The 12,218-nt window shown below is 37.3% G+C and overlaps 1 protein-coding gene across 2 annotated transcripts in view; it reads right to left on the bottom strand.

Annotated features, from left to right (window-relative positions):
• Positions 1–12,218, bottom strand: part of PGM5 (phosphoglucomutase 5) — a 179,589-nt gene that overhangs the window by 152,233 nt on the left and 15,138 nt on the right. For both annotated transcript variants that reach the window (XM_055294400.2, XM_063609925.1), the window contains exon 2: positions 5,706–5,868. In XM_055294400.2, coding sequence (XP_055150375.1) covers positions 5,706–5,868 — 163 coding nt within the window. The remainder of the gene's footprint in view (positions 1–5,705; positions 5,869–12,218) is intronic.

The raw sequence follows: 12,218 nt of genomic DNA, 5'->3' as shown, positions 1-12,218 counted from the left end.
GGATATGAGACACAAACAGGACATGCATTTGACAAAAGTGAGGGATTCCAGATTTACATGCAGCTTCCCCAGTGCACCTAGAAGAGGAAACTATGCTTTCTACTCCCAGCTCTGCTGCGTAATTGATGTGTGAGCTTAGCAGGGTAAGTTAATTATTTTCCCCAACTCACAATCTCTAGTCATTTCTAAAATGAAGCTCAACTAAAAATATATGATGCATTTCCTCGGAAGGCCAAATTGACAAGTAGTATTAGCCTTTAAATAAATTGATCATGAAATCAATACTTGTTCACCTTTTGGGGTTTTGCTTTTTTTTTTTTTTTTTTTTTTTTTTTTTTTACCTTGTATATCTTAATGCAAGCCATTTCAGATTTTTTTTTTTTTTTGCAACAAGGTTGAGAAACAAATAAGTAGATTGAAATATCTAAAGTATAAATAATTGCTAGATGTATAGATCGCTTTCTGTATGAATCTTACTTGTCAACTACACTGTAACTTTCTACTGAACAAAAATTGTTTCTTGATTTTTAGAATATCTCAATCCTTAGAACTGCATTGTACAATACAATAGTTACTAGTCACATTTAGCTGTTGAGCACTTAAAATCTGGCTAGTCAAGTTGAGGTATGCTGCAATTGTAAATGCACACCAAATTTTGAAGAGTTAGTAGAAAATGCAATAGATTGCATTAATAATTTTTATATTGATGACATGGTATAATAATATTTTAGATTATTGGTAATAATTATTCTTTGAATGTTTGATAAATATTTCACTTGTTTCTTTTCACTTTTTTAATGTGGCTACTAAAAATTTAAAGTATGTATGCGACTCACTATATTTTTCTGTTGGACAGCGCTGCCTTAGAGTGTAGCACCATCACAGTATCCCAATAAATGCTCATAAAAAAGAAGAGCAATAATCCTATTCTAATAAGTGGGAGAGAAAACAGCCCAGAAGATTTTACCAACAATTTTCTTGTTCTGTGGGAAAAGTGAAGACCTCAAAAAAATAAACATAGCCCTCTGCTTCACTCCTTACCATTTTTTACCCTTCACAAAACTTAAAGAATAGGTAGTCGTTTCGTTTTTGCATTATTTTATTCTTGCTAGATTATAGAATGCATGAATATCTCCCTCCACTCCCTACACCCCAGGCACCACATTATATTCTTTGGCTGTGTCCATCATTTTCAAGTCCCTGACTTTTAATGCCAAAGCACACTGATTTCCAAAAGTAAAGCAAGTACTGTCTCTCTAGATAGTTGTCTATGATGCCATTCAACCATCCATGCTGATAACTTCAGAGTTCATCAACAACTTCTGAATTCCTTTTCAATTTCCAAGTTCCTTGATACCTTCCACTCCAATGACTTTCATCATATGCACACCAAAAATATGTACAATTATTATATTAAAATAATTGTTTTTTAAAGGATACGGCAAATCTACAGGCACTCATACAAAAATAAATTTTACAACACTAAAAAAGAATACCCAGGGATTTAGAGTGCATAAAATAAATAAATGAAAAATGGAAAAGCTAAAAAGCTTTTTAATTTGAGATAGTCCCCTTTATTTGTTTTTGCTTTTGTAGCCTGAGCTTTCAATGTGATATCCAAGAAATCATTGTGAAGGCCAATGTCAAATAACTTTTTCCCTATGTTCTCTTCTGGGATTTTTATGGTTTCAGACCTTATATTTAGGTCTTTTATTCATTTTGAGTTTATTTCTGTGTATAGTGTATGATAAGGGTCCAATTTCATTCTTGTACAGTTTTGTTTTCCAAGGAACCATTTATTGAAGAGGTTTTTTTCTTTCTCCACTATGTCCTCTTGCTGCCCCGGTCCAAAAGTAGTTGACTATATATGTCTTGATTTATTTCTGGGCTCTCCATTCTGTTCCATTGGTCTATGTTTCTGTTTTTATGCCAGTATCATACTGTTTTGGTTTTACTTTAGCTTTGTAATATAATTTTAAATCAGCAAGTGTGGTACCTCCAACTTTTTTTTCCTCAGCATTGCTTTAGTTTTTTGTAGCTCCATACAAATTTTAGTATTGCTTTTCTATTTCCACGAAGAATGTTATTGAAATTTTGACAGGGGTTGTGTTAAATCTGTATATTGTTTTGGGTAGTATGAATGTTTTCATAATATTAATATTTTTTGATCCATGATCAATGATCACAGGATATCTATTTATTTGTGTCTTATTCAATCAATGTTTTATAGTTTTCAGTATACTTTCACCCCTTGGTTAAATTTATTCCTAAGTATTTTTTTGATGCTACCATGAATGCCACTGTTTTCTTGATTATTTTCAGCTGGGTCATTATTTATGTATAGAAATGCTCCTGATGTTTGTATGTTGATTTTGTATCCTGCAAATTACTGAATTCATTTATTAGTTCTAAAAATTTGTGTGTGTGTGTTTGTGTGTGTGGGGGGGGAATCTTTAGAATTTTCTATATACAGGATTATATCATCTGTAAATAGAAATTATTTTACTTTCTCCTTTCCAATTTGGATGACTTTTATTTATTTTTCTTGTTTGATTGCTCTTGCTAGTCCTTCCAATACTATGTTGAATAGAAATAGCAAGAGTGGGCATCTCTGCCATGTACTAAATTGTGGAAAAGTTTTCAGTTGTCCCCAGTTGATTATGATGTTAGCTGTGGGTTTCTTATAAATGGCCTTTATTATGTTGAGAAACTTTCCTTCTATACCTAAAGTGTTAAGAGTTTTTGTTAAGAAAGAATGCTGAACTTTGTAAAATGGCTTTCCTGCACCAATTGAGATGATCATGTGGTTTTTATCTTTCATTCTGTTTAGCCAGTCTTGCATGTCAGGGATAAATACCACTTGGTCATGATTCATAATTTCTTTGGTGTGTTGTTGAATTTGGTTTTTGTCAATATTTATCAGAGATATTGGCCTGTGATTTTATTTTCTTACAATATGTTTGTCTGGCTTTAGGTATCAAGGTGATGCCAGCCTCATAAAATGTGTTTGGAAGTATTCCCTGTATCTCTAATTTTTGGAAGAATCTAAGAAGTGTTGGTAATAATTCTTCTTTGAATGTTTGATAAAATTCAGCCATGAATCCATTTGGTCCTGGGCTTTTCTATTTTGGAAAGTTTTTAATCACTTCTTCAATTTCTTTATTTGTTGTTGGAGTGTTCAAACTTTCTGTTTCTTCTCAATTCAATCTTGATGGGTTAGTTTTTCTAGAAATTTGTCCATTTCTTCTAGGTTCTCCAATTTGTTGGCATAAAATTGTTCATAATAATCCCTTATGACCATTTTTATTTCTGAGGTATCTATTGCAATGTCTCCACTTTCATTTCTGATTTTGAGTCTGCATTTTTTAGTGAATCTAGCTAGGAGTTTGTAGATTTTATTTTTTCAAAGAACTTTTGATTTTATTTATATTTTCTATCGTTTTTCTATACTACATTTTATTTGCTTCTGTTCTGATCTTCATTGCTTCCTTCCTTTTGCTCACTTTGGGTTTAGTTTGTTCTTTCTTTAGCTCCTTGGGGCATAATGTTAGTCTACTTATGTAGATCCTTTTCCTTTTTTAATGTAGGCATTTATTGCTGTAAACTTCTCTCCTAGAACTGACTTTGCCGCATACTGTGGGTTTTTATACATTGTCTTTCCATTGTCATTAATCTCAAAATATTTTTTAATTTCCCTCTTGATTTCTTCTTTGACCCGTTAGTTCATCATAAGCATGTTGTTTAATTTCCACATATTTGTAAATTTTCCAAGATTCCTCATGTTATTGATTTTTAGCTTCATACCATTGTGGTTGGAAACAATACTAGACATGATTTCAATCTTTTTGAATTTGTTAAGATTTATTTTGTGGCCTAACATATGGTCTATCCTGGAGAATGTTCTATGTATGCTAGAGAAGAATGTATATTCTTCTGTTGTTGGATGAATATAGGTCTGGTAGGTCCACTTGGTCTAAAGTAGAGTTCAAATTTAGTGTTGTCTTGTTAATTTTTCGTCTGGTTGATCTCTCCATTGTTGCAATTGGGGTACTGAAGTCCCCTATTATTATTATATTGCTGTATATTTCTTCCTTCATGTCCACTAATATTTGCTTTACATATTTAAGTGCTTCAATCTTGGATGCATATATATTTACAATTGTAATGTCCTCTTGATAAGTTGACCTCTTTATCATTAAATCATAACCTTCTTTGTCTTTTGGAACAGCTTTTTACTGGAAGTCTGTTTTATCTGATATAAATATAGGCATCCCTGCTCTCTTTTGGTAACTGTTTTCATGGAATATCTCCTTCTATCCCTTTACTTTCAGTACATGCCTATTCTTAAAGTTTAAAAATGGGTCTTTTGTAGGCAGCATCTAGTTGGATCTTGTTATTGATCCACTCAGCCATTCTATATCTTTTGATTGGAGAGTTTAACCCATGTACCAGCAAGGTTATTATTGATAGTTAAAGACTTACTCCTGCCATTTTGCTAATTGTTTTCTGGTTACTTTGTAGATAATTTGTTCTCTTCTTCCTCTATTGTTGTCTACCTTTGTGGTTTGGTGGTTTAGTTTTCTGCTTTGTGGTTACTATATTGTTTTTTAAATATTCAACATGAATACACTTTCTTGTTTGGATATCGTGTAAAATGTCTGCAAGGAGGGATAGATAATAAGTTTTCCCTTCAGAATGCACTGCTTTGCCTGGGATGAGGAATAATTTATAATGGTAACTGTTGCTGGTTAAAATTTGGCTCCTACCCACATTCACCCAAACTCCGTGTTCTAAATTAAAAGAGATTTAAGAGACTTGCCAAGCAAATGCATGGCATCCTTAGATGTATCCTGATTTGAATAAAACAGCTATAAATAAAAATATTTGGGGGATTATTGAAAAATTTGACTATAGATTAGTTTTCAGGTGATATTGGAGAATTAATGTTATCATTGTTGGGTATGTTAGCACAGTCATGCCGTAATGTGTCTTTCTTTTTAAGATGCATACAAAAATATTTGGGTGTGAAATGTTCTCATGCTATAATTTGCTTTAAAATTCTTCAGAAAAAAAGATAAGCAAAATAGAAAAACAAGATAATGGGTACATGTTATCTATTTCTTATTCTCCCTATTTTTTTGTGTGTTCAATTTTTAAAAGAAATTTACCCCTATACATATATCCCGCCCCCTCCACTAAGGACCCCTAAACTATAAATTGCTGTAAATATAAGAAAAAGTGAAATAATTCTATGATTTTGAGAGAAAGTCAACACTGTAGGAAAAAGAGAGCCCAGGATTTGGGCTAAAAATCATTAATCTGACCCTGATCAACCCTGTGCCTTCAGCAGTAACTCAGCCTCTCAGGCTTTTGATTTGTTCATGTGTAAAATGAGGGTCATTGTCATTTAGACAACGAACTTCAGGGTATGTTTTAATTTTAAAATTCAGAGTCCTTCCATATCAGATAAGCATCAACTATTCAATAGTTTATGCTGAAGAGTACAGGGGACCAAAAGACCACCCAAATGGGTTTGTGAGCCCATCATGCCACTTCTTTGTTGGATCGCCTTGGGCACCTCACTAAATTTTTCTGAGCCAGGTCCTCTTCACCTTGCTTGTCTATCATCAAAGGGTCACTGCGAGACTATAATAATATAAGAGGAAAGAAATAGTGATTATTAAGGCATATTCTGAACCACATACCTCCATTGGCAACATTAAACTTCACTCCAAACTCTCCCCCTGGTCCTCCAGGGCAGTGGCTGGCTGTTAGAATGATTCCACCAGCTGCCTTGATCTTCCTGATAATGCAGGAGACTGCAGGTGTCGACAAGATGCCATTCTGTCCAATAATCAGTCGTCCAATCTAAATCATCCAAAAAAAAAAAATCAATCCAGTTGCTTGGAATTAAAGGCATTTCAACACGAAAGTGCCCCAGGCTCTGTTAACATACAGCCAATCACCTGATAAAAGAAACAGAGCAGGCTTTAGATTAGGGGAGGCAGGGTAGGGGGAGCACTGACATTGTCTCTCCTGTCTCATCTCTCTAAGACCATTTGGTGCACCCGCATCTGGTAGTCAATTATTAACCTGTAAATAGGATATGCCTCATTGATCTTCAGTAGTTTGAAACATCTGCTTCCGATAATCGAGGGATTAGCTTGAATCACACAAGAAGTTCTTAGTTTGCTACTGACTCAGAAACTATGCATGTGAACACGCTAGAGATTACAAGAAAAAAGAAATGGAGTGCCTCTCTCCTTCTTCTGCTTCCTGTAACTTAGAATAAGCTCAGAGAGCAAGGGGACTGATTTACTACAACTTCATCATCTGTAGGCATATTTTAACTGTAATCTTCAGGAACGACTGTTCTCCTGAAAGTAGGAATTCTCTTTCTGCTGTTAAGTGAGAGCATGTGCTGGAGACATTGGAGAAATTACCCAGTCATGCTAAGCAGAGATCTGGAGGTCATCCATGGATGCAGCCAGATTCTTTCTAGAGCTACAAAACTGACTTTTTAAAAAGTCAGCAACACAGCACTGAAGAACATTTATTGCTACACCTTGTTTTAAAATTGGATTCAATATCATCCAATCTAGTAGTTCTCAATATTTCTACAAAATAGAATCACTTATGAAGCTTTTTAAAATCCCAGTACTCAGACTGCATTCTGGACTGATTATATTGCAATCTCTGGGGTCAAGAGCCAAGCATTAGTAGTTTTAAAGCTCCACAGATGATTCCAATGTTCAGCCAACCTTGGTAATAAAGCCCCCATGTTACTCAAAGGGCTGGCAGCATGGGCATCACCTGCAAGCTTGATAGAAATGCAGAACCTCAGCTGGGTGTGGTGGCTCCACCTGAAATCCCAGCACTTTGGGAGGCTGAGGTGGGCAGATCACCTGAGGTCCAGAGTTCGAGACCAGCCTGGCCAACGTGGTGAAACCCTATTTCTACCAAAAATACAAAAATTAGCTGATCATGGTGGTGCACGCCTGTAGTCCCAGCTACTCCGGAGTCTGAGGTGGGAGAATTGCTTGAACCTGGGAGGCAGAGGTTGCAGTGAGCCAAGATGGCGCCACTGCACTCCAGCCTCGGCTACAGAGCGAGACTCTGAAAGAAAGAAACGAAAAGAAAAGAAAAGAAAAGAAAAGGAAAGAAAAGAAAGGAAAGGAAAGAAAAAAAGAAAGAAAGAAAGAGAAAGAAAGAAATGCAGAACCTCAAGGCCCACCCAAGGCCTACTGAATAAGAACCTGTATTTTAATAAGATCCTCTCCTCTCTTTCCAGATAATTCATTTGATAAGTACTGATATAACCCACAAGCCAAAACAAACTTTAACATACAATTCAACAGCAAAGTTGCCCTGGCGCCATCATTGCTAGAGGTCAGTCACTGACCAAATATAACAATCAGCGAGATCAGGGAAAAAAGATACAGAAGAGATCAAAACACACACACACATACACACACAGACACACACACACAGCTCAGAAGCAAAGTGGCCTTGGGATGACTTAGTATAGAAATCCACAAGATCCCCAGGCTACATATTTTCAAGTAGAGGAGACAGATTATAAACAAATAAGCAATAACAATAATAGTTACTAGTGAGGTACATATTAGGAAGGAATTAGACTGCTGTAATAGAGAATAAAGGATGTCAATTTTAATAATAATATAATAATAATAGCTAAGGGAGCTTAGATTTTATTCTAAGTACAACCGGAATCCATTGAAAGGTTTTAAACAGTGAACGTGACCTGACTGCATTTTTAAACATCATGGGCTGAGAAGCCCAAATGGTCCTACTAAAAAGTTAAGTCACATCAAGTCACTAAAACATTCCAATAGCTTTCCTTGTCCCCCACCAACCCAAAACAAAGCCAAAGTCTTCATTGTAGTCTACAAGGCCCTACAGAATCTGACCTCCATCACCTACCATTCTCCATCGTCCTCCCGCCCTCCCTCTTCTGTTCCAGCCACAAGGGAACAGAACAGCTATTCCTCAAACACACCAAACATGATCCTGCCTCAGGGCCCTTGCATTTTCTTTTTCCTCTGCTTAGAATACTTGCCCAGATATTAATATACTTGCCCTCTACTGTCTTTTGGGTTTCTGTTTCAATGTAAGCTAATCAGAGATAGCACCCTTGACAGCCCTATATGATACTACAACCAGAAGTCCCTAACTTTTCTATTGTTTCCTATTTCCTTCACCCGGCTATAATTTTCTGGATCACATATATTGCCATCTAACATTTTCTATATTATTTATTTTCCCACTGTATGTAAAGCCCAAGGACTTTTTTTCAATGCTATATCCCAAGAACCTAAAATAAGTCTGGCATGTGGTAAGCATACAACAAATATTTGTTGAATTAATGAATGGAGAATAATGAATGAATGACGAATGGCTTCTCTGGGAGAAATACCTTGAAGTGGGGCAAGAGCAGAAAGAGGAATATCAGATGGGAGACTCTTCGAGTGTTCATAGAGTCTTGGACTAGGCTGGAGCTAACAGAAATGAAAACGAGTCATTTGGTTTGAGATACATTTTTGGAAGGAGGATGAACAGAATATGCAGGTGGACTGGAATATGGAAGCAAGGGGCTGTGGTAAACAGCCTCCAAAATGGCCCCAATGGTCCTTGCCTTTTGGCATTTGTGACTTTTTGTGGTCCCCTCCCACACTGAACGATGCAGATCTGGGTAATCAGTGTATATTGCAGAAGTGATTGTGTGTGACTTCCATGGTGAGGCCATAAATGGCATGGACACTTCTGCCCTGCTCTCTTGGACTGCTTATTTTGGGAAAGGCCAGCCGCCATGTCTTGAAGACACTCAATAAGCCCTGTGAAGAGGAAGCAAGGCCTGCCAACAATGGCCAGCACCAACTTTCCAGCCAAGGGACTGAGCCAACTCACAGTGGATCCTCCAGCCCCTGCCAAGCCTTCATATGACCAAACCAATACCAACATGTAACTGTGACCTCATGTGAGTCCCCAAGCCAGAATACCCATCTCCTGTCTCATAGAAATGATGAGAAATAATAAATATATGTGCTCACACATATTACCATCTAATTTTCTATATGATATGTTTATTTCCCCACTGTATATAAGATCCAAGGACTGTTTTTTTTCCACTGGTATATCCCAAGAACCTAGAACAAATCTGGCATATGGTAAGTATACAATAAATATCTGTTGAATTAATTAATGGGAAAAAATAAATGAATGATGAATGGCTGCTCCGGAAAAAATACCTTGAAGAGTGGCAGAAGTGGAAAGAGGAAGATCAGATGGGAGGCTAACAGCCAGCACCACCTTGCCAGCCAAGTGACTGAGCCATTTTGCAGTGGATCCTCCAGCCCCCGTCAAGCCCCAACTAAGCTACTAAGTTTCATGATTATTTCTTACACTGCAATAAATAACTAATACTGGACCAGTGAGAAAAGGAGTCAAGAAGAATCTCAGCTTTCTACCTTTAATAACTTAATGGATAGTGGTGCTATTAATCAAGTCAGGAAAGAGAAAGGACAATAATTACACCCATAGTAAGTATTATCCAAAGTCGTGATAAATTATTTTCCATATGCTCTTGCTAAAATTTATGTAGTCATTCAACTCATTTTATTTTGTATCATGAAACCAGCAATATTGAAGAACCTTCTGATATAGAACTGAATATAATTTAGTCACCGCCCTCAAGTAATAAGTCTGGAGAATCAAGAATCTAAAAAATGTTTGTAACTTTTGCTCAAAATTTTCTCTCAGCCATTTAAAGGGAAAATTATGAAGATTGTATAGTGGTGACAGACTGGGATAGCAGTCCACAAAAACTTAGGATGCCCTTCCATAGCACAGAGTCAATGCTGAGAACAGCTGCCTAGCCAGGGGCTACATTTTCCAACCCACCCTTGCATCTAGATGTGGCCACATGCTGCATTTAGACAATGGGTGATAAACTAGTAGGAGAATGAGAACAGAAGTAATGTGTGTTTCTTCTAAGCTGAGGATATCAGAAAACAGACATATCATCTCTACACTGCTTATTTCTCTTTCTACAGATTCAGCACAGGTAATCATGTGGCTCTGAGCAATGCCAGAGTCACAGGAGGGAAGGAACCTGGGTCCCCATCCCATTTGGTAGACAAGAGTCTTTGCCCACCGGAGACATCCTCATAGGATTATTGTGTGACTGAGAAATAACGTTCTATTGTTTTTAAGGCAATAAAAATTGCCTACATTTCAGGTTTATTTATTACAACCACCCACATTTTCTTAAGCAGTAGCGAAAGAAACATAAACCACAGTTTAATGCCAAATCAGAAATGTCAAATGCAAAATTATTTTATGCTATTACAGTATAAAGTTATGTCCACTTTGGGACAAGGACTTAGAAAAATGCAGAAATAAACATGTAAAGTTATTAAGTAGGAGCTATTATAGATAAATTTTTATCTTACTAAATTTCAGTTATTTTTGAAAAGATAATATACATTCTGTTTAAGAAGGTTAAAGTGAGTAATTACACTTGAATAGTTTCAACCTGAAATACTTTAGTTATAATTGGAGAATTAACAGAAGATTAAATTCTAGATATCTGGAAATTTTACCTATGTGAGATCTGCTCATTAACCCATCAATACCAGAGAGAAGAGGTACTGCTGGACATTGTCCTATCATCTGAGGGATAAGTACTGGAGGAGATGCGAAAGAGAGGGTGATGGGGCTTCTAAGGTAAGACATGGAAAATTGTGAACATATTTGTGTCCCATATGGACACTCACCAAAAGGTGACCTAGGCAGAGGAGGATTTTAATAATAGGATGACCAGTTCTGTGGATGTCAATGAGTGTCTTTCCCCCAGCCATTCCTGACATTGTCCAATGGGCTCATGAGCAAAGTGGCTGATATGGTTCAACATCTCATGTTGAAATGTAATCCCCAGTGTTGGAGGTGGGGCCCAGTGAGAGGTGTTTGGATCATGGGGGCGAATCCCTCATGAATGGTTTAGCACCATGCCCTTGATGATAAGTGTGTTCTCGCTCTGAGTTTACATGAGATCTGCTTGTTTAAAAGTATGTGGCAACTTCTCTTTTGTTCTCTTGCTCCCACTCTTGCTGTGTGATATGCCTGCTCCCACTCTGTCATCTGCCATGAGTAAAAGCTCCTGAGACCTCACCAGAAGCCAAGGAGATGCCGGTACCAGGCTTGTACAGCCTTCAGAACCATGAGCTAAGGAAACTTCTTTTCTTTATAAATTACCCAGCCTCAGGTATTTCTTTATAGCAATGCAAGAATGCTCTAATACCACGGCCGTGATGGCAGGGATGAAGGCTATGCACGGGCTCAACAATACGGACTTTCACTCACCAAGGCTGACCTGGCTATGGCCACTGCAGAGCGTCTACTGTACCAGCAGCTGGGACCAACACTGAGTCTCCTTATGGTGCCATTCCCCAAATGATCAGCCAGCTACCTGGTGGTAGATTGGTTAATTTGGGCCACTTCCATCACAGAAGGTGAAGCACTTTGTACTTACTAGAATAGACACAAAGAAGAGGAGATATGAAGACAGATGCAAAGATTGGAGTGATGCAGCCACACCCAGGAAGCCAAGGAATGTATTCTGCTGCCAGAAGCTGGAAGAGGCAGGGAATAGATTCTCCCTAGAGCATCTACAGTGTGTGGCCATGCCGCTACCTTGATTTTGACTTCTGGCCTCCAGAACTGTGAGAGAATAAATTTCTGTGATTTTAAACCACCAAATATGTGGAGTCCTAGGAAATGAATACAAAATTTGGAATCTAATACAAAGTTTGTATGAACTCCACAAGGCTGCTATAACAAATTGCCATAAGCTTGGTGGTTAAAAGCAATTAAAATTTATTCCCTTATAGTTCTGGAGGCCAGAAGCTCAAAATCAAGGTGTCCGCGGGGACCTGCCTCATCGAAAGGCTCTAGGGGAGGATCCTCCCTTGCCTCTTCCAGTTTCTGTTGCCTCCACATATTTCTGAGCTTGTGTTCACATCACCAATCTCTGCCTCTGTTTTCACGTCACTTTCTTCTCTGCGTGTCTGTGTCTTTTCTTCTGTTCAACCTCTCTCTACCAATTAGCCCAGGATAAATGTCATCAGAAAAGGTATGGCTTTCAAGATCTAGTCATTGATAAAAAGAAATATAACTTTTGGAAGCCCTTTTGTATAAAG

The sequence above is a fragment of the Symphalangus syndactylus genome, chromosome 9, assembly GCF_028878055.3.
Source record: "Symphalangus syndactylus isolate Jambi chromosome 9, NHGRI_mSymSyn1-v2.1_pri, whole genome shotgun sequence".
In the NCBI taxonomy this organism is placed as follows: domain Eukaryota; kingdom Metazoa; phylum Chordata; class Mammalia; order Primates; family Hylobatidae; genus Symphalangus; species Symphalangus syndactylus.
The sequence above is the reverse complement of the archived record's forward strand: the minus strand, read 5'-3'. Positions and strand labels throughout refer to the sequence as shown.